Source organism: Haemaphysalis longicornis, unplaced genomic scaffold (assembly GCF_048455015.1).
Source record: "Haemaphysalis longicornis isolate Haplotype H1 unplaced genomic scaffold, Haemaphysalis longicornis Haplotype H1 scaffold_4, whole genome shotgun sequence".
NCBI classification, from domain to species: Eukaryota; Metazoa; Arthropoda; class Arachnida; order Ixodida; family Ixodidae; genus Haemaphysalis; species Haemaphysalis longicornis.
The window spans coordinates 187,812,404-187,839,478 of NW_027526361.1; the positions used below are offsets into that span (position 1 = coordinate 187,812,404).

The 27,075-nt window shown below is 49.0% G+C and overlaps 2 protein-coding genes and 15 non-coding genes across 17 annotated transcripts; all 17 read right to left on the reverse strand.

Moving 5' to 3' along the window:
- Positions 1-1,174: 1,174 nt before the first annotated feature.
- Trnam-cau (transfer RNA methionine (anticodon CAU)) lies at positions 1,175-1,246 on the reverse strand. Its single transcript has one exon. It is a non-coding gene; the product is annotated as a tRNA-Met (tRNA).
- Positions 1,247-1,333: 87 nt separating this feature from the next.
- Trnam-cau (transfer RNA methionine (anticodon CAU)) lies at positions 1,334-1,405 on the reverse strand. Its single transcript has one exon. It is a non-coding gene; the product is annotated as a tRNA-Met (tRNA).
- Positions 1,406-1,492: 87 nt separating this feature from the next.
- Positions 1,493-1,564, reverse strand: Trnam-cau (transfer RNA methionine (anticodon CAU)). The gene has a single exon. It is a non-coding gene; the product is annotated as a tRNA-Met (tRNA).
- A 4,002-nt stretch (positions 1,565-5,566) lies between these two features.
- On the reverse strand, positions 5,567-6,841 carry LOC144180716 (uncharacterized). The gene has a single exon (XM_077708996.1). It carries the CDS (start codon positions 6,804-6,806, stop codon positions 5,613-5,615), a length of 1,194 nt encoding a protein of 397 aa, XP_077565122.1. The 5' UTR covers positions 6,807-6,841; the 3' UTR covers positions 5,567-5,612.
- A 107-nt stretch (positions 6,842-6,948) lies between these two features.
- On the reverse strand, positions 6,949-7,020 carry Trnam-cau (transfer RNA methionine (anticodon CAU)). The gene has a single exon. It is a non-coding gene; the product is annotated as a tRNA-Met (tRNA).
- Positions 7,021-7,107: 87 nt separating this feature from the next.
- On the reverse strand, positions 7,108-7,179 carry Trnam-cau (transfer RNA methionine (anticodon CAU)). Its single transcript has one exon. It is a non-coding gene; the product is annotated as a tRNA-Met (tRNA).
- Positions 7,180-10,895: 3,716 nt separating this feature from the next.
- On the reverse strand, positions 10,896-12,180 carry LOC144180154 (uncharacterized). Its single transcript, XM_077708540.1, has one exon. The coding sequence runs from the start codon at positions 12,102-12,104 to the stop codon at positions 10,896-10,898; it is 1,209 nt and encodes a 402-aa protein (XP_077564666.1). The 5' UTR covers positions 12,105-12,180.
- Positions 12,181-12,238: 58 nt separating this feature from the next.
- On the reverse strand, positions 12,239-12,310 carry Trnam-cau (transfer RNA methionine (anticodon CAU)). The gene has a single exon. It is a non-coding gene; the product is annotated as a tRNA-Met (tRNA).
- A 246-nt stretch (positions 12,311-12,556) lies between these two features.
- On the reverse strand, positions 12,557-12,628 carry Trnam-cau (transfer RNA methionine (anticodon CAU)). Its single transcript has one exon. It is a non-coding gene; the product is annotated as a tRNA-Met (tRNA).
- A 246-nt stretch (positions 12,629-12,874) lies between these two features.
- On the reverse strand, positions 12,875-12,946 carry Trnam-cau (transfer RNA methionine (anticodon CAU)). The gene has a single exon. It is a non-coding gene; the product is annotated as a tRNA-Met (tRNA).
- Positions 12,947-13,033: 87 nt separating this feature from the next.
- Positions 13,034-13,105, reverse strand: Trnam-cau (transfer RNA methionine (anticodon CAU)). Its single transcript has one exon. It is a non-coding gene; the product is annotated as a tRNA-Met (tRNA).
- An 88-nt stretch (positions 13,106-13,193) lies between these two features.
- Positions 13,194-13,265, reverse strand: Trnam-cau (transfer RNA methionine (anticodon CAU)). The gene has a single exon. It is a non-coding gene; the product is annotated as a tRNA-Met (tRNA).
- A 5,495-nt stretch (positions 13,266-18,760) lies between these two features.
- On the reverse strand, positions 18,761-18,832 carry Trnam-cau (transfer RNA methionine (anticodon CAU)). The gene has a single exon. It is a non-coding gene; the product is annotated as a tRNA-Met (tRNA).
- Positions 18,833-25,366: 6,534 nt separating this feature from the next.
- Positions 25,367-25,438, reverse strand: Trnam-cau (transfer RNA methionine (anticodon CAU)). Its single transcript has one exon. It is a non-coding gene; the product is annotated as a tRNA-Met (tRNA).
- An 87-nt stretch (positions 25,439-25,525) lies between these two features.
- On the reverse strand, positions 25,526-25,597 carry Trnam-cau (transfer RNA methionine (anticodon CAU)). The gene has a single exon. It is a non-coding gene; the product is annotated as a tRNA-Met (tRNA).
- A 735-nt stretch (positions 25,598-26,332) lies between these two features.
- Trnam-cau (transfer RNA methionine (anticodon CAU)) lies at positions 26,333-26,404 on the reverse strand. Its single transcript has one exon. It is a non-coding gene; the product is annotated as a tRNA-Met (tRNA).
- A 407-nt stretch (positions 26,405-26,811) lies between these two features.
- On the reverse strand, positions 26,812-26,883 carry Trnam-cau (transfer RNA methionine (anticodon CAU)). Its single transcript has one exon. It is a non-coding gene; the product is annotated as a tRNA-Met (tRNA).
- Between the last annotated feature and the right edge of the window lie 192 nt (positions 26,884-27,075).

Sequence of the window (27,075 nt, forward strand, 5' to 3'; positions counted from 1 at the left end):
ATCCCGCTATCTCGGGAAAGCGTAGAAAAGCCAAACGAGCAGCATGAAGATCGTACCTTTCGTCCGCCGGGATCCAGAAGAATTTTATGCGGCCTGACGTGAAGAATTTTGACACCACTCAGTACAGAACGATCTGTGATGACGGCGCTAATCCATCGATGCGTCTGTTTCGATGAAACGAACTTTACGGTGGTAAAAACGGCCCTCGGAACACCGTGGATTGTAGCATACCGGTGGGCGCGACAAGAAACGCCCCTTTTCAGCGGTGCAAAGTAACGCCCTAAGTAACGTAAGAAAGGTGCAAAGTAACGTAAGAAAGGCGGGGTTCCCGTTTTCCACTCCGGGTGGCGCTCGTATTTTCGCAATCCCGAACTGCAACATTTAAGTTCACTAGCATATTAAAAACTCCGTAATTATTAAGTCCCCTGGTAGTAAATATAAAATGCAACAACAACGTTCATTTATGCTCGTATGTAGTACAGCCCCCAAACTTTAGGATCGCTGCAGTCACGGGACAGAAAAACTGCGGAGTTTCATCCCCCTGGTTGAGCGGGTCTCTCTCTCCTATCCGCGTACCCTCTCTCCGCTCGCTGCGCTCGGAAAAATATATATAAATGCTGTGGAGCGCGCGCCTCTCTCCGTGACTGCTTGCCGACTGGCGCCTTGATAGCGATGGAAGTCGGTGAAGTAGAATCCCTCGCGGTAACGGCACCGACAGCTAGAAGTGTATTCTGGTCTCTCTTCATTAATTACGCCATTAATAATAATTATTTGCAGCGCACTCATCGGTGCACCCAATGCATTCGCATTTCCGCACGATCCCCTTCGGGGAGGTGGGAGGAGTTTTTTTAAGTGTTCTTTGGAGGATGTCCCAATGGAAAACGGCATCTGACACTGCGCCACTTTGCTGGACGATCACTGTAACAGCTGCTGCTCACACAGTCATGGGTTACAGATTTGAGACTAAATAATGAAATTCCACCCGCAAAAAAAAAAAAAAAAAAGAAACAGTAGAAGAGCGTGGTTTCGATCCACGGACCTCTGAACTATGGGCCCAGCACGCTTCCACTTCGCCACTCTGCTGGACGATCACTGTAACAGCTGCTGCTCACACAGTCATGGGGTACAGATTTGAGACTAAAAAATGAAATTCCACCCGGGAAAAAAAAAACAGTAGCAGAGCGTGGTTTCGATCCACGGACCTCTGGGTTATGGGCCCAGCACGCTTCCACTGCGCCACTCTGCTGGACGATCACTGTAACAGCTGCTGCTCACACAGTCATGGGTTACAGATGTGAGACTAAAAAATGAAATTCCACCCGCAAAAAAACAGTAGCAGAGCGTGGTTTCGATCCACGGACCTCTGGGTTATGGGCCCAGCACGCTTCCACTGCGCCACTCTGCTGGACGATCACTGTAACAGCTGCTGCTCACACAGTCATGGGTTACAGATGTGAGACTAAAAAATGAAATTCCACCCGCAAAAAAACAGTAGCAGAGCGTGGTCTCGATCCACGGACCTCTGGGTTATGGGCCCAGCACGCTTCCACTGCGCCACTCTGCTGGACGATCACTGTAACAGCTGCTGCTCACACAGTCATGGGGTACAGATTTGAGACTAAACAATGAAATTCCACCCGCAAAAAAACAGTAGCAGAGCGTGTTTTCGATCCACGGACCTCTGGGTTATGGGCCCAGCACGCTTCCACTGCGCCACTCTGCTTTTTTTTTTTTATTGCAACATTTCAGTACAAAACAAGCACCATCAAACAAAAAACTGCAACGATAAAACTGCTAGTCATCACCTTGACAGCAGAAAAACGATTAAAATTGTTTGAGGTTGGTCAGTGTTTCCATCACAGGCAACCACTCTGGAGGCTCAGGCTGAGCTCTCCACACTTCAATAATCATACGCATTGAATCAGCGAAATATTCTCTTGACCATTTAGCGTCAACGTCCCTATGGCGTATGGCCATGCGGGATTTCCAAATTGCATGTAGGGCCAGGACCATCACGAGGTCGTAAGGTACTTCGTCACTCTCAATAGGTAAAAACCTAATGCCGTGAGCGTCCAGGGGAAAATCTTTTTTGAGGGTTCGCTGAAGCACGTCCCAAAAGAAGACCCCGTCCCAGCAGTCCAAAAACACGTGTTCTACAGTTTCGGGTTTTCTGCACGGGTAGCAGTCCACCCCGCCCGGCAAAAACATTCCCTTTTCCTTCTGCCACATTTTCACATCAAGGACGCCCGAGTGAAGTTCAAAGAAAAACGTCTTAACCCATGGGCCAATCGCCATACGTTTCACACGCTTGAGCACATCCTGTCCTGGCCCTACACGGTACAGCGATCTATACAATGGAACGGGAAGTACTGAATCAACGAGGTCATTATACAATCTTTTACGCGTCACACTAGATAAGTACTCTAGCGTGAAGCGTGCACGCAAAAACATGGTGGCTTGTACCACCTCACGGAAGTAGCCTTTCGTTGCGCCAAAAGATAAAGAAGCTGACGTTACAACAAAATCAGGAAGCGCTCTGGCCAACTTCACCTGACACACAGTGCGCAAAAAGGAGTCCTTCACATCCCGAAGAAACAAAAAACGATTTACCACTTGACGCAAAAACAGATGCGATAATGACAGGCCACCAAGACGCACGCGCCGAAACAGGTTCGTACGGCTTGTTCTCTCCCATGACGACTCCCAAATCAACATAGCAAAAACTCGGTGCAAGGCCTGTACACGTGCCCGCGAACAATGCAACACCTGTAGAACGTACCACAGTTTGCTAATTAAAAACACATTACACACTGATGCCCTAGCAAATATTGAAAGTCCGCTTCCCTTCCATTTCTCGGCCTTTTCACGCAATTCGACTGTTTGACTGCGCCAATAAGGGTCGCTGTCTACATAGTTCTCGAGGGGCACTCCCAAGTACTTCACCGGCGTCGTCTGCCAGCTGATACACTCGAAAACACTAGGCATACTGTCCCACTGGCCATGCCAGAAACCAACACATTTCTGCCAATTAACACCACTGGCACTGTACTTACAAAAACATTTCAAGGTGTTTACAGCAATGCTTATGCTTCTATCAACAAAAAAAAAAAGAGCAATGTCGTCAGCGTAAGCTAACACCCGCACTTCACACGACTGAAGTTTAAACCCTTTGACGTCTTTGCTCCGGATTACACTTAAACAAAACGCTTCAATGTAGAAACAAAAAAGCAACGGAGACAATGGGCAACCCTGACGAACGGCACGTTGAACAGGAACGGGTGCGCCGATCGTTTTGTTAATAACAAGCCTAGTAGAACACCCAGTGTACGCCATGCGCACACCATTGAGAATAACAGAACCAACATTCACGTGTTCCAACATATTTAACAAAAGTTCGTGCGACACCTGATCGAAGGCTTTAGCCATGTCTACCTGGAGCATTGCCAAAGTCCCTTGCATGGCGTCACAACACTCCAGAACACTTCGGGCAGTATGAATATTTGTAACTATCGACCGCCCTTTGATCCCGCACGTTTGATGCGGCCCTACCAGGTCCTTTATGACAGTCTGTAAGCGGCCTGCCAATATTTTCATTAAAACCTTATAATCGACATTTGTCAGACTAATAGGACGATACCCAGGGATCTGCCTGAATTTCGCAACCTCCTCCGATTTCGGTATAAGCACAGTGTGCGACACGAGAAAAGAAGGTGGCAGCTCACCTTTGTGGTACGCCTCAGAGTAAACTCTACATAGGACCGGGCTAATGTCACCCTTAAACGCCTTGTAGAAAGCAGCGCTCAGGCCATCAGGGCCCGGCGTCTTCCCTGGGCTTAACTCGTCGATAGCGCCGCGTATCTCTTCTACTGTAATATCTCTTTCGAGATGCGCCATAACTTCCTCGTCTAAGCACGGTAACAAAGACGTAAACTCTTCTCTAAACTTGACGGCATCGACAGGATGACAAGAAAACAAATTTTTATAAAAGTCACAAAAACAGCGCTCTATATTAGCCTGGTCACTATAAACCACACCTTCGGCTTCAATTTCCACTATCCCATTTCTGCGCGCATACTTCTTTTCCGCGCTGAACGCTCTTTTAGTCGGCGCTTCCCCGTGCAAAAATCTCTCAGCTCGTGCGCGCACAAGCGCACCCTCATACTTCTCTTTATCTATTACTTCGAGCTGCGCTTTTAATCCTCTAATGTCATCCTTCAACGCCCCGGGCGATTCACATTCTTCCTTAACGTAAACGTCCAGGGTACTTCGTAACCAGGCTTCTCTTTGCTTCTCGTCGTATTTGATTGCGGATGATCTTTCAAGGGCCTTTCACTTAACTTCTTGTTTGAAGAGCTCCCAATTGAGAGTAAAGTTAACGTTCTCTTCTCCACCGAAAAACGTCCGTGCACATGCATTAACGGCCTCAGTGAAATGTTCATCCTGCAGCAGCTTGTTATTAAGCTTCCAAAGCCCCCAACAGAACGCGTTGCCTGGTTTTACCATTCTACCAACGGTTACGGTCACTAGACAGTGATCGCTGAAGGAAACGGGGGAAACTAGGTAGCTATCACACTCCGGCAGAATCTCTGACGAAACATACACTCTGTCGAGACGCGCATGACTGTTGCCCTGGAAGTGTGTATAGCGAACGGTACCGCTACTGCCAAGGCTATCGCCCACATCTTCCAGCGCGAAGTCAGCGACGATATCAGTTAAAACTATCGTACTCGCATCGCGGAACCTTGTCGAGCTACTTTTGTCTTGCGCAGAACATACGCAATTAAAGTCGCCAAGTAAAATAACGAGCCTCTCCGTATCGCAAAACCCGCGAACATCCTCAAAAAAACCCTTCCTTTCCGCTGCCTTTGTGGGCGCGTACACACAAATCAAGCGCCATTCGCTTGACGATAAAACAAAATCGCACACAACAAAACGCCCACACTCGGACGCGGTGACGGTCTCTAGGGTTGCCCCCAAACTCCTTCGAACCAACAGGGCAACGCCCGCAGACATCCCGACCGCGTGAGCAACGCACACGTCTTACCTCGACGAAAACGGGCGCACCATACGATCTGTCTGCTCCTCTCTCTCAACCTTCGTTTCTTGTACCGCCACTATATCCAGGTCCTGTTCGGTCACTAAACGATACAACTGATTCTGCCGTCTCCTGTCAGCAAGCCCCCGGACGTTAAGCGTGGCAATACTGATTGGCGTGTTTAAATACACCAGGTTAAGAGAGAAAACAAACAGACCCGAAAGCATTTATGCTGGTACATTTGACAAATGAAAAAAAAAAAAAAACAACACAACACCGTAAAACGACGAAAACAGCCCCCCCCTCCCCCCATGGAAAAAAACAAACGGATCCAACTTGAGCCCGTTGAGAGAGCTTCACTTAACGCTCGTACATACAAAACACCCCAAACACCCACCCTGAAACGAAGGAAGAACTCTTCGACGCCCAACACAGAACCAAAAACCCACGTAATACAACTAACGAGCTTAAACCCATGACTAGAACACGCCCTGCACTTTTCTTGCTTTTCAAAGGCACACAAAGAAAACTTAAAAATACTTTTAGCAGTCCGAAAACGAAGGCAAGGATGGCGTTCTTACGAATTCTTTGTTGCCGTGGGTCCTCTGTCGTAGGGCGTGTTGAGCTTCGGCTTGAAGCTCGAGCGCCGCGACGTGGGTCCCACACTCACCGACCCCACCGCTACGGAGCCATCCCCCCCTCCGCGTTGTCCGACACTGTCTTGACGCGGCCGCTTGGCCACAGTCTGGTCCTGGTCGCCAGTTTTCAAGTCGACGCCCTCTTGGGGGGCGGGAGATTCCAACGCCGCAAACTGACCCGCCACGCTCACCGGGCTCTCACCGTCGCCGTCGTACGTCAGCTGGTCTCCTTCGTTGACACTTTGCGCAGGTAGCACTACGACGGCGGCCGACTCCTTCACCTCAGCGCTCTTTTCAGGCGGCGCGTCCTCCGTCACCGGGTCTCCTCCGCCCCCTGCTGCAGCCGCCTCCGTCTCCTCCTCGTCCATGATGTTCTCCGTTCGGTCCACATCCCCCACCGGTCCGGCCACCTTCGCGTACGTCCGCACGCACTCGTTCGCTTCGTGACCGAAGCGGCGGCAGAGAGTGCAGCGCGGCACCTTGCAGTCGCGCCTCATGTGCCCCGTGCCAGAGCAGCGAAGGCACTGCGGGGCCCTGCCGGGCACGACCACGAGCGCCTGCTCGCCTGCGACACGAAGCTGGTGGGGCAGGTCCTCAGCCCTCACGCCCGCGTTGAGCTTGAGGGTCACGGACCGCGTCGTCGAGCCCTTGTCGTGGACGCCTTGAACACGCCAGCGCTCCCGTGAAACTTCGCTGACCCTCCCGTAGGGAGTCAGCGCAACTCGTACGTCGTCCTCGGTCACGTTGTAAAGCAGCCAGTGGAGCTTCAGCCGCAGGTCCTGGTTGGCAGGGTCGACGACGAGGCAGTGTCGACCTTTGACGTGAAGCTCCTTTGCTTCCAAGATCTTCTTGACGCCTAGCTCCGACTTGAACGTCACCGCCCATACGTGACTCATTTGGAACGCCCCCAAGGCAAGTACCTCAGGGAGCAATTCCAGCCGAGCCAAAGTATCGCGGAAATCTTCAACGCGATACGGGCGCGCACGCATGTCACCGTGCAAAAAAACGGTATTAAAAACAATACGTCCTGTAGGCAATGTCGGCAACGAAACTTGATAACAATCGTCCTGAGCAAGAAACCTGTTACCGCGGCCGGGAACGGCCGCATTAACCGCTCCTGAGGAGCCCTGCATCCTGCGTCCGTTCACTGTGGTGGCCGGAAGCAGAATCCCACTGCGCCACTCTGCTAGACGATCACTGTAACAGCTGCTGCTCACACAGTCATGGGTTACAGATGTGAGACTAAAAAATGAAATTCCACCCGCAAAAAAACAGTAGCAGAGCGTGGTTTCGACCCACGGACCTCTGGGTTATGGGCCCAGCACGCTTCCACTGCGCCACTCTGCTGCACGATCACTGTAACAGCTGCTGCTCACACAGTCATGGGGTACAGATTTGAGACTAAAAAATGAAATTCCACCCGCAAAAAAACAGTAGCAGAGCGTGGTTTCGATCCACGGACGTCTGGGTTATGGGCCCAGCACGCTTCCACTGCGCCACTCTGCTTTTTTTTTTTTTTTTTATTACCTTTTGCACACATGTAATACAAGTCACGGATAAATTAAAAACCGCCTGCCAAACTTTGGCTGACGGAAGGACTTAAAATAAACATCAAAAGTACATAACTCTTCCAAAACAGGAAGCCCTTCAAGTTCGGAGTCCTGTAACTTGTACACTTCATACAAAAGCGTGACATTTTGAGAAAAATACTTGCTTACAGTGAGCGCATTCGGGTCCGCATGTCTCACAGCCATTCTGGACCTCCAAATGGCATGTAACCCTAGCGCCATTATCATATCATACGGGACTTCATCTTCGCGCTCAACCGGAAGGAACCGAATGCCATGCGCTGAAATGGGCAGGTCTTTTTTTAAAGTTCTCTGTAAGACGTCCCAAAAAAATACGGCGTCCCAGCACTCCGTGAAAACATGTTCCACTGTTTCGGCTTTCGCACACAGCGTACACATGTTTGACCAACCAATAAACAGCCCCTTCTCCTCCATCCATGTTTTAACTGGCAGTGTTCCTGTATGTAACTTGAAAAAGAAAGTTTTCACGCATGCTGGGACTGCCATTTTTTTCACGCGGGATAACACATCCTGCCCAGGACCAGAACTAAACATTTCACGATAACGTGGTACGGGGAACAGCATCTCCCTCAAATTATTTGTAAGGGTTTTTCTCGAAACAGTGGCTAAATATTCTACTGAAAATCTCACAGTAAGAAAACGAAAAGACTCAACCACTTCCTTCATATAGCCTTTCACGGCACCACATCTATCACTTACAGAAGAAACAATATACATAGGCAAGGCATCTACTAATGTAATCTGCATTAAAGTGCGAAGAAATGGATCACGTGTATCACGCAGAAACATAAACCGGTTTACAAGCTGGCGAACAAATACATGACACAGGCCAACACCCCCATGCCTTACTCGGCGAAAAAGGTTACTCCGACTGGAACGCTCCCACACCGATGACCAGATAAAGACTGCGAATACTCTGTGCATTCGCTGCACGTGGACTCGTGAACAATGAAGCACCTGCAGCACATACCACAGCTTTGCCAAAAGAAAAAGGTTGCATACCGTGGCTCGTGCGAAAACAGACAATGCGCGACCGCCCCACTTGGTTGTTTTTTCGCACAGCTTCGCCGTCTCGGATTCCCAGTACTCGCCGCTATCCTGATAGCGATCCAGCGGAACTCCGAGATAACTCGCTGGTGTACGCGACCAAGACACGTTTTCAAATACAGATGGTGTTGACCCCCACTCCCCGTGAAAAAAACCCGCACACTTGGCCCAATTAACACAGCTGTTAGTAAGACTACAAAACTCCCTTGTTATCGATATGGCTGCGCTTACACTCTCCTCGTCTTCACAAAAAACCGCCACATCATCCGCGTATGTTAGTAACTTCACCTCGCATGTGTGTAACTGAAAACCACGTACTCCACTGTCATTAATTATTCTTAAACAAAAGGGTTCCAAATAAATTGAAAACAGAAGAGGAGATGCTGGACATCCTTGTCGCACAGAAGACAGTACAGGAATACTTCCCGTGACATTCCTGTTGATTATAAGTTGCGTGCAGCACTGTGAGTACGCCATACGCACTCCCTGTATGATCACATCAACATTTATATGCTCCAAAATACAAAAAAGAATCTCATGGCACACTCGATCGAACGCTTTTTCGAAATCAATCTGAAGCATAGCGACCCTTTTAAAAAACATATCACAACACTCCAGCACACTGCGCGCAACATGAACATTTGTTACTATACTCCTCCCCTTTATACCACAGGTCTGATGCGGCCCTACTACACTTGTTATAACACTCTGCACTCGTTGCGCTAAGATCTTCATAAGGATTTTATAATCTACATTGGCCAATGTAATCGGCCGGTACCCAGAAACCGACTGAAGTTTAACACGGTCTTCCGATTTGGGTATGAGGACGGTGTGTGTGCGACCAAACGACGGCGGAAGTACCTTGGACTCGTACGCCTCGCGAAAGACCATAAATAAAAACGGAGTTACTATATCCGAGAACCTTTTATAAAAATCCGCACCAAGCCCGTCAGGTCCTGGCGACTTACCTACTTTTAACTCCGATATTGCCGTCTGAATTTCGCCAAGCGATATCGGTCGTTCTAACTCCTCCCTTACATCGTCTCCCAATCTTGGCATGGCTGGAAGAAAGTCTCGCTTGAACTCGTCTGTTTTTGGAACTGTGGGGCTAAACAAATCTGTGTAATGTTCTTGAAACGCACTTTTTATGTTCTCTTTGTCACTGGTAAGCGCGCCTCGCCAGTATATTTCCTCGATACCATTTCCTCTCGCGTACCGAGCTTCGTCTTTTATCGCTCGCTTTGTTGGCGCTTCGCCGGCCCAAAACACCTCGGCCCTCGCCCTCACGGTCGCTCCCCGATATCTTTCTATATCGATGGCTTCTAGCTTATTTTTAATGGTTCTGATATCTTCTTTATATGCCCCCGGCATTTCGCTTTCGAGTTTTAACATGTGTTGCAGATTATTTCTGAGTTGGTTTTCCACTTCCCTCTCTTGCCGTTTAAGCACTGTCCCCCTCTCCATCGCTACCATTTTGCATTCCTGTTTGAATACCTCCCACCTTTCCCGCCAGCTGCTGATTTCGTCGTTTGTTTGTTTTTCCGCAATTTCCTGTACTCTATCCGTGAATGTGGTGTCTTGTAATAATTTTACATTAAATTTCCAAAGTTCCCAGCTGAACTTCTTACAATCCTCCCTCCTTTCCCCCAACAAAAATGAAACCAGGCAGTGGTCACTAAAAGAGACACTATCGACCACGTAGTTCTTGCACGCCGCAGCGAGCTCGAAAGATACGTATGCACGATCCAGCCGCGCATGGCTCGTGCCCTGAAAGTGCGTGAATTTTAAAGCACTTCTGTTAACCGCACAGTGTGCTACATCGGCTAGTTCGCAGTCTTCAAGAACTTCTGTCAAGACCCTTGCACTCTGATCAATTGTTCGCGGCGACACATTTCTGTCACTTCGTTCTAACACACAATTGAAGTCGCCCAATAAAATTACTCTTTCTTGCTTCTTTAAATATTCAGACAACCCTTCGAAAAAAACCGTCCTGTCCCTTGCAACATTTGGTGCATAGATACACACTGCACGAAAATCTTCTCCACAGTAGTTGAAATCACAACACACAAGCCTGCCAGTTTCGCTCGAAATAACTGATCGTACACGAATACCAACTGAATTTCTAACCAAAATACAACACCCCCCAGAAGTTCCCACAGAATGACTCACGCAGACGCTGTAACGCCCACTAAAGGGCCTTATCATGCCCTCGGTGCTGCCTTCGCTTTCAATTTTTGTTTCTTGAATGCCATTATATCTATTTCTTTGTCATCCATAATCCTTCGCAGCTGATATTGCTTGCGCCTGGCCCCAAGCCCTCTTACGTTTAATGTAGAAATGCGAAGTGGCCTATTTAAAGTAGCCATTACATCGAATTAAAGCACACCAAGAGCATAAAAAACAAAGACCAGCTCAACGAACCCTAGCCTCCAGTGTAGCGACGGCGGATATCCCAAGTATGTTGCCGTGCTCTTGTCCATAGTAGCTGCTCAACACTCCCCGGAGACGGCTGCTCGTTGCGCTGCACTGGACGGAGAACATCACTGCGCCTTATTGACATTGCAGGGACGCAAAAGGGGCTTCACGTTAAGTGTCCGGTGGCTTCCTGGGCCGCTCCGCGTTGATGTTCGGCTTCACTTTAACCGATGCCCGTCGAGCATGCGTCGGAGCTTTCGCCGGCGGCTCGTCACCGCTCGGCTCGACGGTGCTGGCCTGTTTTTCTTCGACAGCATCCCTTGCACGCTTTGCAGAACCAGAAAGAACACCTGCCATCTCCACCTCTTCTTCTTCCTTGCTTTTATCTCCCTCCGACGCCGAGAGTGGTGCTTCGGCCAAGCCTGAACTGTCCGTGGGGATTTGGTTGCCCTGCACGTCCGTGGATTCGGTGGGAGTGCCACCTTCGGCGGGTGGTTCGGCGCTCGGTGCCACGGCGGCTGCAGGTTCAGGGGGCGTTGCCTCCTTCATCACGTCCTCGTCCTTGCCCTTCGAAGCGCTCTCCGCGTCTTCGGCATCCATCACGTACTCGGCCCTGTGGTCGTCATCCCCTGGTCCGGCAACGTTCGCGTAAGTGCGGACGCACTCGCTCTCGCTGTGGCCGAAGCGGCGGCAACGCCCGCACCGTGGGACGCGGCACTCCCGCCGAATGTGGCCACTCCGGTGGCAGCGCAAACAAAGCGGTACCCGTCCGGGCACCACGACAAGGGCCTGCTCACCGGCGATGCGTAGCTGATGCGGGATGTCGTCTACGGTGACGTCTGACTTCAGTCGTAGGGTGACCAGGCGTGTCGTCGAGAGCTGCGAAGTGCAGCCCGGCACACGCCAGCGGTCACGGGTCACTTCGGTGACCTTCCCGTAAAGCGACAGGGCGCCTCGCACTTCGTCGTCTGGGACGTTGTGGAGCACCCAGTGCAGCTTCAGGCGTACGTCCTGGCTCCGCGGATCGATGATAAGGCACCTCCGCCCCTTCACTTGAAGTTCGGAGGCGGCAACCAGCTTCGCAGCTCCCTCGGCATCCTTGAACGTCACGGCCCACAGGTGGTTCATCTGATATGCGCCCAAGGCCACAACCTCGGGCAGCAAATTCAGACGCACCAGCGGGTCACGGAAATCTTCCACCTTGTATGGCCTGGCTTTCACGTCCGCGTGCAGAAAAATGGTGTTCAGAACAGATGGTCCGGATGGCAAATGAGGCAGAATAACTTGATATTCCTGGTTTGCAGAGTTGTCAAAAACAGAAGACCTGGTACCGCGGGCCGATGTGCCCGCCAAAGCCGCCCCTTGAACGGAGCTCGCCATCCTGCGTCCGCACTGCGCAGCGGCCGGAAGCAGAATGCACTGCGCCACTCTGCTGGACGATCACTGTAACAGCTGCTGCTCACACAGTCATGGGTTACAGATGTGAGACTAAAAAATGAAATTCCACCCGCAAAACGCAGAGCGTGGTTTCGATCCACGGACCTCTGGGTTATGGGCCCAGCACGCTTCCACTGCGCCACTCTGCTGGACGATCACTGTAACAGCTGCTGCTCACACAGTCATGGGGTACAGATTTGAGACTAAAAAATGAAATTCCACCCGCAAAAGAACAGTAGCAGAGCGTGTTTTCGATCCACGGACCTTTGGGTTATGGGCCCAGCACGCTTCCACTGCGCCACTCTGCTGGACGATCACTGTAACAGCTGCTGCTCACACAGTCATGGGTTACAGATGTGAGACTAAAAAATGAAATTCCACCCGCAAAAAAACAGTAGCAGAGCGTGGTTTCGATCCACGGACCTCTGGGTTATGGGCCCAGCACGCTTCCACTGCGCCACTCTGCTGGACGATCACTGTAACAGCTGCTGCTCACACAGTCATGGGGTACAGATTTGAGACTAAAAAATGAAATTCCACCCGCAAAAAAACAGTAGCAGAGCGTGTTTTCGATCCACGGACCTTTGGGTTATGGGCCCAGCACGCTTCCACTGCGCCACTCTGCTGGACGATCACTGTAACAGCTGCTGCTCACACAGTCATGGGGTACAGATTTGAGACTAAAAAATGAAATTCCACCCGCAAAAAAACAGTAGCAGAGCGTGGTTTCGATCCACGGACGTCTGGGTTATGGGCCCAGCACGCTTCCACTGCGCCACTCTGCTGGACGATCACTGTAACAGCTGCTGCTCACACAGTCATGGGTTACAGATGTGAGACTAAAAAATGAAATTCCACCCGCAAAAAAACAGTAGCAGAGCGTGGTTTCGATCCACGGACGTCTGGGTTATGGGCCCAGCACGCTTCCACTGCGCCACTCTGCTGGACGATCACTGTAACAGCTGCTGCTCACACAGTCATGGGTTACAGATGTGAGACTAAAAAATGAAATTCCACCCGCAAAAAAAACAGTAGCAGAGCGTGGTTTCGATCCACGGACCTCTGGGTTATGGGCCCAGCACGCTTCCACTGCGCCACTCTGCTGGACGATCACTGTAACAACTGCTGCTCACACAGTCATGGGGTACAGATTTGAGACTAAAAAATGAAATTCCACCCGCAAAAAAACAGTAGCAGAGCGTGTTTTCGATCCACGGACCTTTGGGTTATGGGCCCAGCACGCTTCCACTGCGCCACTCTGCTGGACGATCACTGTAACAGCTGCTGCTCACACAGTCATGGGTTACAGATGTGAGACTAAAAAATGAAATTCCACCCGCAAAAAAAACAGTAGCAGAGCGTGGTTTCGATCCACGGACCTCTGGGTTATGGGCCCAGCACGCTTCCACTTCGCCACTCTGCTTTTTTTTTTTATTAAATGCCTGTTTTAGACATACACAAACAAAATGCACATACACTGGTTAAAAGTCGCCAGCTGAAACCCGGCTGACGATTGTCACACTAAAATCTTTTCAAAGAAGCAAGGTCATTCAGCAACGCCACCCAGTCAGGCGGATGGCTCTGTATACTATATAGCTCTCTCATTTGCACCATACTTTCAATGAAGTTCTCGCGTACCGGCCGGGCATTTAGATCAGCATGGCGTACACCCATCCTAGTCTTCCATAGGCTGTGGAGGCCTAACAGCATGAACATGTCATAAGGAATTCCTCCGTCGTTTACGACGGGGATATACCTTATTCCGTGTGGCGTTAACGGTAGTTCTTTTTTGAGTGTTCTTTGCAGCACGTCCCAAAAGAATATTGGGTCCAAACAATCCAAAAAAACGTGTTCAATGGTTTCTGGTTTTTTACAAACAGAACAGTTAATTGTCCAAGGAACGAAAAAGCCTTTTTCTTGCAACCATGCATTTACCGGTAATGTATTAGTGTGGAGTTTAAAGAAGAAGGTCTTAACAGTGGATCTTACTGGCATTCTCTTAACCCGCTTAAGAACGTCCTGCCCTGGTGCTTCAGAATACACGGTTCTGTAAAGAGGTACCGGTAGCATTGTGTCGACTAAGTCTCTGTACAATTTTTTCTTTGTAATTGCGGATAAATATTCAAACGAAAATCGGCTTTGTAGCATTTGGAATGCCATTGTCACTTCCTTGAGGTATCCATTAAGCCCTTGTCGGGGGCCGCCAACAGAAGACACTATAAAATTCGGAATGAAATCCATTAATCTCACTTGTATAACGGTTTTCAGAAAGTCGTTACTTTGGTCTCTGACAAAACAAAAACGAGACACTAATTGCCGTAGAAACAAATGGGAGAGACCGAGCCCTCCGTCTTTCACACGGCGAAACAAGTTAGTACGGCTAACTCTCTCCCAACTCGAGTTCCAAATAAATACGGCAAACACACGGTTCACCTTTTGCAGGCACATTCTGGGCATACATAAAAAAGTTAATACATACCAGACTTTGGCAATGAGGAACACATTACATACGGCGGCCCTTGCGAACATCGAAAGATCTCGCCCCTGCCAAGCTGCGGCCTTTTCTTTTATCTTTTCTGTTTCATCGAGCCAGTATTGCTTGCTCTCACGATAATGGTTCAGCGGGACTCCCAGGTATTTCCCCGGCACCACAGACCACTCGATGTTCGCAAATCTTTCGGGCGTACAGTCCCAAGCGCCATGCCAGAAGCCCTGACATTTGCGCCAGTTGATTTCAGACCCTGTTTGGTCACAGTATGCGGTCGCTACCCTTACGACTTCCAACAAACTTGCCCTGTCATCACAAAACACAGCCACGTCGTCCGCGTACGCAAGCAATTTCACTTCAGCCGCCAGTAGTTTAAAGCCTCGTACATTTTCGTTCTTGATTACTCGCATGCAAAACGGCTCGAGGTATAAAGCGAAAAGCAGCGGGGCAAGGGGGCAACCTTGCTTCACAGACGATCTGACTTGGATGGGTTCTGTGAGGGACTTGTTAACAATGATTCGTGTGCTGCAATCTGTGTACACCATTTTGACCCCTTGCAGGATCACGTCGCCAACGTTGACATACTCCAATATACGCAACAATATGTCATGTGTCACTCGGTCGAACGCCTTCGCCAAGTCCAGTTGTAGCATCGCTACTCGACCCGCGAATGCATCAACACATTCCAAAACGCTCCGTGCGACATGAATGTTGGTGCTTATGGAACGATTTTGTATACCACAGGTTTGATGAGGCCCTACCAATTCCTTAATCACACTTTGCATCCGTTTTGCTAAAATCTTCATAAAAATTTTGTAGTCGACGTTGGTAAGGCTAATGGGTCGATATGCCTCAACGGACTGCAGCTTCTCCTGATCATCTGTCTTTGGGATTAGCACCATATGCGCAGCCAGAAAAGAAGGGGGTACTTGTTTTAACTCGTAAGCTTCAACAAACAATCGGTTTAGAATAATGGCTAGCTGGCATTTAAACGTTTTATAGAATGCCGCCCCAAGCCCGTCTGGCCCAGGCGACTTTCCTGGTGACAGCTCGTCTATTGCATTCTCTACTTCTTTGAGACATATGGGTTCTTCAAGGCGGTTTTTAATATCCCTACTCAAAATTGGCATCAAATGTAGAAATTCTTTTTCGAATCCTTCCATTAGGCGATTCTTCTGACCAAACAATTTGTTGTAATGTGATACAAATGCTTGCTTAATTTTGTCATTTTCACATTGTACTTCGTTTTCAAAAAATATTGCCTTTATTTCATTTCTGCTGGCGTACCTCTTTTCATCAGCTAGAGCGCGTTTGGTGGGCGTCTCGCCCATCCAGAGTTGGTTAGAACGCGCTCTTATCGCTGCTGCTCTGTACCGTACTACGTCTAATGCCTCCAGATGATTCTTGACTTCTCTTATCTGCTTACTAAATTTACCGGGCTCAATTCCTTCCATGCATACAAGGAACTGCAATTGTTGTTGCAGTTCTCGCTCCTTTTTCTTCTCTTCGTGTCGAAGAATGCAACCCCTTTCAATAGCCAAAGTCTTTATCTCGCCTTTAAAGGCCTCCCATGCAGCCGCGATGGTTATCGTTTCAGCCGTGAGTATCTGATTCATCTTTTCTTTAGCCGCTTTTACGAAAAGTTCATCGTTCAGCAACCGAGCGTTGAATTTCCACAAGTCCCAGTTGAACCGGGTCTTTCGTTCATTTTTTCCGATTTCAAACATGACTAAGCTGTGGTCGCTAAAGGACACTGGTTTTACGTCATATTTGCTACAGTTTGGTAGCAGTTCCAGTGATACATAAACCCGATCAAGCCGTGCATTACTTTCCCCTTGAAAGTGCGTGAAAGTGGGTCGCACGCCGGATTGCAATACCTGGCCGATGTCTTCTAAGTTATAATCATGTGCCAATTCACTTAGAAAAAGTGCGCTCTTGTCCCTGACAGGCCGATTTCTAGCGCGGTCTACAGCGGAGCAAACACAATTAAAATCACCGAGGAGAATAATTATTTTTTCCGTATTTAAGTATTGTTCAATGCGCTCAAAAAATACCTTTCGCTCAGCTTCATTATTTGGGGCGTACACACAGATTAGCCGCCAAGACATAGCAGACAACTCGAAGTCTACGACAAGAAGTCGACCAGATTCACAGCTCACAACTGCCTGTTCCACAACACCGAGATCCCTACGAATAAAAACGGCACAACCACCGGAGGTACCCACGGCGTGGCTCACACACACATTATAATGTGCACGGAAAGACGACACCATGCTATCAGTATGCACTTCGCTCTCTATTTTAGTTTCCTGTACAGCAACCACGTGTAGCTCATTGTCCTGAAATAGACGATTTAATTGGCATTGCCGCCTTCTAGACCCAAGACCCCTAACGTTTAACGTTGCTACACGTAGTGCTGTCTGGAAATTAGCGCTCATGGTCGTTAGTTATACCAAATGCGCGGTACCTATCCCGTGCAAACAAATGCATTGACGTGTGACTCACAATGTAGGGCTGTAGTTCTTGGCCTTCCTGACTCGTGCTGTTGAAGCGTAGTCCATTTCACGCACTTACGTAAATACTCGCGCGCGCGCACACACACACTCACACACACACACACCAGCACACACACACACACCCGTGATAACGCGATAGAAATAAGGATGAAAAAAGCACTTCACAATCAGTTCGAGCCTTGAACTGATCCCTCGTCTGTCCGCGGGTCCCTAGCCGGCGAAAGCACGCAGCACTTGAGTGTCACGGTGGTTGTGCCCCCCCTGGCCGCTCGTCCGGTGGGCTACTCGGCGGCACATTCATACTTGGGTGTCGGAGCGTCGGTGGTCTCAGCGGTGTCGCTTTCGGTGGTGGCTCGTCCGTGTTGCGTTCACCAGAGCGTCTTGCCTCGTTGCTCACGTCCCCGTGGGGACGTTTTGCGACAACGTTGGCGGTCGTTGGTCCAGTGATTTCTTTCACTTCCCCAGTTTGACTCGGCGTCCCCGTGAGCACACCACTGGTTCCCGCGGTTGATGTGGCGTCCTCGAATTCCTGCCGATGTGTCGGCAGAAGCTCACCTTGGCGGTGCATGGTTGCTTGCGCATCCTTTGGGGGCGTTTCCTCAACACGAGTGTGGGTGGGCGTTTCCTGCTTGGTGGTATTCTCGGTAGTCCCAAGTGCAGATTCTTCCGCTTCGTCCTCGTCCATAAGGAACTCAGACGACTCGTCGTTCCTTGTGGGTCCTACAACTTTAGCGTACGTGCGCACACAGTTCGCCTCAGTATGTCCGAACCGGTGACAGACGGTACACTTGGGTACACGGCATTCTCGCCTCACGTGACCCATTGAGTGGCAGCGCAGACAGAGTGGTGCCCTGCCCGCAACCACCACAAGGGCGTTATCCCCCGCCACTCGAATCTGATGTGGGATATCTTCGATATTCACTCCTGCTTTCAGCTTGAGGGACACCGTGCGAGTTGTAGAGCCCTTGTCGGTAATGCCTTGCACCCTCCATCTCTGTTTTGTTATTTCCGTCACCTTGCCGTACGGTGCGAACGCCAGCCGCACATCCTCGTCGGGTACATTGTGAAGTAGCCAGTGCAACTTCATCCGCACGTCCTGGTTGATAGGGTCAATCACCAAACACCGACGGTCCTTCACTTTAAATTCCGTTTCGGCGGCCAATTTCTTCGCAGCTTCAGCGCTGCTAAACGTCACGGCCCACACATGGCTCATCTGATACGCCCCCAAAGCGATAACTTCGGGGAGCAGCGACAGACGAGCCAGTGCGTCGCGAAAATCTTCTACCCGATATGGGCGAGCCCGGAGATCACCGTGCAAAAATAAAGTGTTGACAACACTCTGACCTGTTGGCAAGGTAGGCAGCGTAACTTGATAATCCTCATTTCCATTTCCAAACGTCCGGTTTCCGCGGCCTTTCTTGGCCGCTGTAGCCGCCCCTGACGGAGCATCCATCCTGCGTCCGTTCACTCTCGTGGCCGGAAGCGGAATCCACTTCGCCACTCTGCTGGACGATCACTGTAACAGCTGCTGCTCACACAGTCATGGGTTACAGATGTGAGACTAAAAAATGAAATTCCACCCGCAAAAAAAACAGTAGCAGAGCGTGGTTTCGATCCACGGACGTCTGGGTTATGGGCCCAGCACGCTTCCACTGCGCCACTCTGCTTTTTTTTTTTCCTTATTGCCGTTTTGCCTGAAACGTTCACATTACACAAGTCATAATACAAACAATACATTCAAAAGGGGTAAAATACCAACCACTAATTAGCGGCAATGGTGTTTTTAAAATCGCTTTAGCGTGGCCAGATCATCGAGCACGGGAAGCCACTCAGGACGCTCGTTTAAAGCCGTGTACACTTCTCGTATGTAAGAAATATTTTCCACAAAATACTCTCTCGCTGGTCGAGCATCCACATCAGCATGTCTGTCTGCCATTCTAGTCCTCCATAAACTATGAAGGCTCAGTACCATAAACATGTCATAGGGAACACTTTCGGTCTTGTCCACGGGTAGGAAACGGATACCATAATAAGTGACAGGCAAGTCTTTTTTAAGTGTCCGCTGAAGTATGTCCCAGTGAAAGCGAGCATCAGAACAATCAAGAAAGATGTGTTCTGTTGTTTCTGGCTTATTACACATTCTGCAGTTGACGTTCCCGCCTACAAATATTCCTTTATCCTGAAGCCATGGTTTGACAGGGAGTGTGCCACTATGAAGTTGAAAAAAGAAGCTTTTGCTCGATGCCTTAATCGGCATCTTTTTGATCCGTTTTAAAACATCCTTGGCCTTTCCTCCGTCATATATACAGCGATAAAGGGGAACAGGCAAAGAAACATCAATAATATCTTTATACAATGTTCTTCGTGGAACAACACTTAAATACTGCAGAGAAAAACGGGCATTCAGAAATTTAAATGCCCACACTACTTCCCTAAGGAATCCGCGTATAGCCACCGGCTTTACAGCAACAGTCGAAATAGCAAAATTAGGTAGGGCATCTCGCAACCTTATCTGAATTATTGCACGCAAAGTGGGATCAGCTTGATCTCTCAGAAAAAGAAACCTCGAAACGACCTGTCTCAAAAATAAATGAGTCAAACCCAATCCTCCGCGCTTAAGAGAAAGAAATAAATTAGTGCGGCTTGTTCGTTCCCATTCAGAATGCCAAATAAATACCGCAAATACTCGGTGCAGTTTCTGCACACTTTTCCTTGACATGCACAGGGCTTGGAGCACATACCAAATCTTAGCAACTAAAAAAATGTTGCAGACGGTGGCTCGGGCGAACATTGACAAGTCCCTCCCGCCCCATTTCTGTGCTTTATTTCGAGTTTTCTCGGTTTCTTTGGCCCAGTACTCCGTCGGTTCTCTGTATTGATCCAGTGGTACACCCAGGTACTTGGCAGGTGTGGTGGTCCAATGTAATTTCTCAAAATACTCGGGTGTAGTATCCCATGTACCGTGCCAAATACCTATAGATTTGTTCCAATTTATCGCACTTGCCGTAAGCTCGCAGAACCGTGATGCTTGTTTGACCGCTATGCTGACACTTTCTTTGTCACTGCAGATGATTGCTATGTCGTCAGCATACAATAGAATTTTAACTTCATTTTCGTGTATCCTAAATCCTTGTATTTTCTCGTCGTGTAAAATTTTCCGACAGAAAGGTTCAATGTATATGGCGAAAAGTAAGGCGCTTAAGGGGCATCCTTGTTTTACAGATGACTGAACATCCAAGCTTTGACTTAACCTTTTGTTTACTATGAGATTCGCAGAGCTATTCGCGTATGACATTTTCACACCTTGTAATATGACAGATCCTACGTTTACGTGTTCAAGGATAGCAAACATGATCTCATGGGCGACGCGGTCAAACCCCTTTTGCAAGTCTAATTGCAGTATGGCCGCACGCCCTCCTAGCACATCAACGCACTCGAGGACGCTTCTGACCAGGTGGACGTTTGTCATTATCGTCCGTCCTTTTATTCCACATGTTTGATGTGGTCCAACAATTTCCTTCATTACACTCTGCAATCTGCTCGCTAGAACCTTCATAAATATTTTATAGTCAACGTTTGTTAGACTAATTGGCCGATATGCTTCTACAGATAATAATTGGGTAGGATCATCAGTCTTTGGGATTAGAACTACATGCGTTTTTCTAAACGACGGAGGCATTTCTTTGTGTTCATACGCTTCATTAATAACTCGGTGCAACACCTGAGATACTTCACATTTAAAAAATTTATAAAATGTGACACCTAGGCCATCTGGCCCTGGTGACTTCCCGGGTGTAAGCTCGTCTATAGCTCGTTCAATTTCCCCTAAGGTGATAGGAACTTCAAGGTTAGTTTTAACTTCTTCATCAAGCATGGGCATGAATGGAAGAAACTCTGTTTTAAACCCGTCTTTGATAAGCTTCGGCCGTCGCAGTAACTCCCCGTAGTACTCCTCAAATGCGCGTTGTATTGTTTCTCTATCTTCTGTGACGTTACCCGCATATCGCACCGCTTTTATTTCGTTTTGCGTCGCGTATCTCTTTTCTTCGCCAAGTGCCCGTTTCGTCGGCGTTTCGCCTAGCCACAGCTTCTCAGTCCTTGCCCGTATTATAGCGCCGTGGTATCTTTCCTGATCGATAAGTTCTAGTTGTCGTTTAACTTCTCGAATAGCCTCAGTGCTATCATTACACTGCGCTGCGCTTCTGCTCAGCAAGAAATCGAGCTGGCACTGTAATTCTTTCTCTTTCATTTTCTCGCTTTGACGCTTTGCGCACGCCATTTCAATCGCATGCATCTTAACCTCTTGTTTAAAAAGTTCCCACAATGGTATTACTTCATTTTCCTGTGCTTGAACGAGCTTCAGCATCTTTTCTTTAACTTTATCTGTAAACGTTTCTTCCTGCAAAAGTTTATCGTTAAACTTCCAGAGTTCCCAGTTGAATTTATGCTTTTTTGAAGCCCTCCCCAATGTGAAAAACACTAAGCTGTGATCGCTAAACGAGACGTGTTTAACTTCATAGTTGGTACACGCATGCGCAAGGTTGGCTGATATATATGCTCGATCTAATCGTGCATGGCTGTTATTTTGGTGGTGGGTATACTGCACGGGTCGTCCTTCTGACATAATACCGCCAATATCCTCTAAGCTGTGTTCGGTTACAATAGTGTTTAGTAATTCAGCGCGCTCGCATCACGGACTGTGGCAGTTCCTGCTCTATCTTTCGCATGGCAAACACAATTGTAGTCACCCAACACAAGAACATTTTTGTCATCATCGAGGTAACACTCAATGCGCTCAAAAAACACTTTACGTTCAGTTGTTTTGTTAGGCGCATAAAGGCATATAGCTCGGAAACTTAAAGGGCCCCTGAGATGGGGATTTTTGGGGGGTCGATGGTATCGGAGCGCAACGGCTATTTCTTGAACTAATCGTGACGTGTTTGTGCGCTCTTGATTTAATCCATTTTTTACGAGCGTAAAAACATCAGAAAGCTACAAAAAACATCTTTTGTGTGTGGGTGCTTTTACACAGTCACACATATTTGTTTTATACCGGAGTGTAAAGCACTTACACACCGGGCCAAACCGGGCTTGACGCTCCTCCGTTCTCGGCGGAAGGATACAGTGAGCGCAGGAGCAACGACGCTTGCAGTGCAGCTACAGTGCCTAGAATATACCAGTATATTCCAGGCACTATAGTGCAGCGTGATCGCTCAGCGCTCCGTGTCTGGTGTAAGAGTATCATCAGTTTTCTTTGCATTTGCTTTCTTGGACGCTGTACCCGAAATGATTCTTTGCACCATCTGTGTTTCGAGCGTAGCCTCGACGTTGTTTCAGAGGTGGTAACGAACGGCGCGCCAAGGGAGCGCCGCGCCGACGACGGAGGAGGAGCTCCGCACGCAGAGCTTGGACGACGCCGGGCACTGCTCGTGATCACGCGGCGCACGCTCAAGTGCGCTCACGCGGGCTGAATAAATCAGTTCAAGCCCAAACGCTGTCGCAGCTGATTCTCTGCGGCGGTCGCGACAAGGGCAAGAGCATGCTCATCCCGTAACGACAACTGCCAAAGAGTTTCATTTCATTGCTTCCCATCAAGTCATGATCGCAGGAAAGTGTGGTTTGCTGCACCGGCCTTCTGAATGAACCTGTTGCCTAGTGTCCTTAGCGCGCTTTACCGTTTACCATGTTAAATGAAGCAAGAGTAGCCGTTTGTCGCTGAAAACGAAAGGATTTCACTCTGCGGTTTCTGCATTCCGGCTTACCGGCTCTGCCGAGTAGCGACATCTGGCGAATTTGTCGCAAAGCAAATGACACAAACGTTTGTTGCCCAGAACTGTTCGCTTACGCTTGAAATGGCTTGAATCTTAGACGTCTTAGATTGAACTCTCACAATACAATAATTTTTTTTAAAGAGCCGTATACTTCTACTGTAGAGCTTAAAAAATTGAAAACATGACGTTGACGCCGCCATCTAGTGGGAAGAATTTGGACCAAGTATTGTATTAACCAGAATTCACGCCACCGCTAAATATTTCGATATAAAATGAGTAAGATATATTGTAATGATTCCGCAGTTACCTATATTACCTTGCCCAAGACGATTTTGAAAGCATAAAAGAGCTATGCTAGTTCATAGAGGCATCTGAACCATTGTAAGCGTGGGAAGCTGGAGTAGGGGCGGAAATTTTGCTCGCTCATTCTAGAAAAAATTGTCATTTATCGTGCTCCTGATCATCATTTAGCAAGAATGTAGTAAACAACATCAACTAAGATTGCTTGTATGAAGCGCAGAGCACAGCGCATTTGCTGTGCCGTAAAGTTCCGGAAGAACGCCCACCCAAATTTAAGTACAGTGATATCAAGTGAAAAATACGAGATGGGCGAAATTTCGGGTCAAGCGCGGAAAGGACGAATAAGTGACCGCATCTACACATGAAGAGATGATTCGGGTTTGTTTTGTTCACTCATCGGCGCTAAAGCCATGGATTTTACGGGGTGGGCGCGCGTCTTTCAGTAAATTGAATATTTCACCCGTAAAAGGCGGTGGGCGATGTTTCGGGGGAGGGCGTTCACTCGGAACTTTCCGGTAATCTAATCAAAACGCGAGCGTACATTTCGCCGGCGCAGGGGGCTCGCTACTACAGTCGGTAGAAATTCTAGCCTCTGTATCATCTGTATCGCTATGTAGCGATGGGCAGTTTTAGCATATCGTTACCGTGTTTGCGTTACCGTTTACCGTATTACCGGAAGCCGCTGGCGACGGTGAAGCTTAAGCCGGTAAGTTACCGTTCGCGGTAACTCTCGCGCTGCGCAGTCTACTCCCGCAAACACGGTAAACGGTAACGTAAACACGGTAACGATATGCTAAAACTCTCTAATAAGTTACCGTTCACGGAAACTCTCGCGCATGCAAGGGCGACTTCCGCAATCACCAGTATCTCCTGCTCAAAGTCCTTAAAGACTGAAAACGTAGCTTAAAAAAAAAAGGACGTCGTGGTCTCATGTGCGACCCACTTGCTGAAGTAACCATGGTAACGACGACGCTCTAAACCAAACCACCGCCGTCAAAATTCGCGGACATTCCGGCGGCCAACCATGAAATGAGTGCTTCGCCTCGGACGAGGTCGGACTATGTCGTCATCGCAAGCCGCCGAGCCAACAAATAGTTCTATCTCGTCGGGGTAATAACTTTTGTTAGCGTGAGCGAATATGCTTACTATTTTTGGACTTGTTTCTACAAGAACTATAGAGTAGATTTCTGACACAAACAAAAACACTTTGAAATCCATCTCAGGCCCCCTTTAAGCCAGAAAAAGTAAAGTCACAGACAATAAGCCGTCCAGTTTCACATGAAACTACATTTTCAATCACAATGCCCATCGATTTGTTAAGGAAAAGGGCACAGCCACCAGATAGACCAACTGCATGGGATATGCAAACATAATATCGGGACGTAAATGATAGGACCATCCGCTCCGCTTGCTCTTCGTTGCCTATTTTTGTTTCCTGTATCGCAATGATGTCCAGATTATTTTCCATGAAGAGCCTACTTAGCTGATATTGCCGCTTTTTTGCGCATAGCCCTCTTACGTTTATTGTGGCTACACGCATTGTTGTCTCTAGATTTAAGGCCATTTATGTACGTACGAGAGCAAACGGTTCGGTCATGCCCCTTTTAAAAGCACCAACAAACACAATAATGCTCATTGGGAACAGGAAGTTTCCCATGTAGCGCTGCAATCGTGTTCGTGAAAAAGAAGAAACCATACCTCAGAAGGACGGCCTCTAGTAATTTTCGTTATCAAGTCCCATCACGCAGCGCACCACAAGCACAGCAATTGTTTCTACGTCGTCGGTTCGTTCAACTGTCTCCGGTCTGGTGGAACGTTCGGTTTCGGTTTGAAGGATGGACGACGCACGACCGTCGATTTCAGTGGTGGTTCACCGGATGCCGCCGCCTCGTTTTCACGTTCTCCTTCCTCGTTGCTTCCGTGTGGTCTTTTCGCAACACTGTTGCTGGTGCGTAGTTTGCTGGCGTCCAGGCTTGTGTCCATGATTTCTACACTCTCCGCTGGGGTATCCCACGTTGCCGGCGCCCACTGCGCCACTCTGCTGGACGATCACTGTAACAGCTGCTGCTCACACAGTCATGGGGTACAGATTTGAGACTAAAAAACGAAATTCCACCCGCAAAAAAACAGTAGCAGAGCGTGGTTTCGATCCACGGACCTCTGGGTTATGGGCCCAGCACGCTTCCACTGCGCCACTCTGCTGGACGATCACTGTAACAGCTGCTGCTCACACAGTCATGGGTTACAGATGTGAGACTAAAAAATGAAATTCCACCCGCAAAAAAACAGTAGCAGAGCGTGGTTTCGATCCACGGACCTCTGGGTTATGGGCCCAGCACGCTTCCACTGCGCCACTCTGCTGGACGATCACAGTAACAGCTGCTGCTCACACAGTCATGGGTTACAGATGTGAGACTAAAAAATGAAATTCCACCCGCAAAAAACAGTAGCAGAGCGTGCTTTCGATCCACGGACCTCTGGGTTAGGGGCCCAGCACGCTTCCACTGCGCCACTCTGCTGGACGATCACTGTAACAGCTGCTGCTCAGAGTCAAGGGGTACAGATGTGAGACTAAAAAAAACTCCCCCCACCTCCCCGAAGGGAATCGTGCGGAAATGCGAATGCATTGGGTGCACCGATGAGTGCGCTGCGGCAAGCAGTCACGGAGAGAGGCACTTAGCTCCACTGCATTTAAATATATTTTTCCGAGCGCAGCGAGCGGAGAGAGGGTACGCGGAAAAAAGAGAGAGACCCGCGCAACACGCCCGCCCCGCGCGCGAGCTCTCTCCACCGAGCTCCACGATGCGAGCGCCCTCACACGCCTGAGCGCGCTCCTCCTCTCCACTCACTCTCCGCTACTCCGCCCGAGCTCCGCGATGCGCGCGCCCTCACACGCCCGCGTGCGCTCCTCATCTCCCCTTGCCCTCCGCTACTCCCGCCCGAGCTACCACCTGCTCCGGTTGCTAGGCGCGCCACAGCTGTTGCTAGGGGTGAGGAGAGATAACACCTGTGTGCGGACGCCGGCACTGGCCGCACAACCGCCGACTAAGAAATGCATTCGCATTTAAAAATGAAATTCCACCCGCAAAAAACCAGTAGCAGAGCGTGGTTTCGATCCACGGACCTCTGGGTTATGAGCCCAGCACGCTTCCACTGCGCCACTCTGCTGGACGATCACTGTAACAGCTGCTGCTCACACAGTCATGGGGTACAGATGTGAGACTAAAAAATAAAATTCCACCTGCAAAAAAACAGTCGCAGAGCGTGGTTTCGATTCACGGACCTCTGGGTTATGGGCCCAGCACGCTTCCACTGCGCCACTCTGCTGGACGATCACTGTAACAGCTGCTGCTCACACAGTCATGGGGTACAGATGTGAGACTAAAAAACGAAATTCCAAACGCAAAAAAAAACAGTAGCAGAGCGTGGTTTCGATCCACGTACCACTGGGGTATGGGCACAGCACGCTTCCACTGCGCCACTCTGCTGGACGATCACTGCAGCAGCTACTGCTCACACAGTCATGCGGTACAGATGTGAGACTAAAAAATGAAATTCCACCCGCAAAAAAACAGTAGCAGAGCGTGGTTTCGATCCACGGACCTCTGGGTTATGGGCCCAGCACGCTTCCACTGCGCCACTCTGCTTTTTTTTCTTAATTACCTGCTTGGTACAATAGAACAAAACAAAAGGACATGCTTACAAACAGTACAAGGTAAAATAACACCAACCAATACACTGTGGTCGGTGCAGCTGAGTTAAAACCGTCTCATGGTTACAAGGTCATCCAATAAGTGCATCCAGTTTGGAATAGCCTCCTCGAGTTTGTACACATCTCG

Bases quoted from the DNA above. Each gene is read 5' to 3' on its own strand.
- LOC144180716 (XM_077708996.1), bottom strand. From the start codon at position 6,806: ATGCAGGGCTCCTCAGGAGCGGTTAATGCGGCCGTTCCCGGCCGCGGT.
- LOC144180154 (XM_077708540.1), bottom strand. From the start codon at position 12,104: ATGGCGAGCTCCGTTCAAGGGGCGGCTTTGGCGGGCACATCGGCCCGC.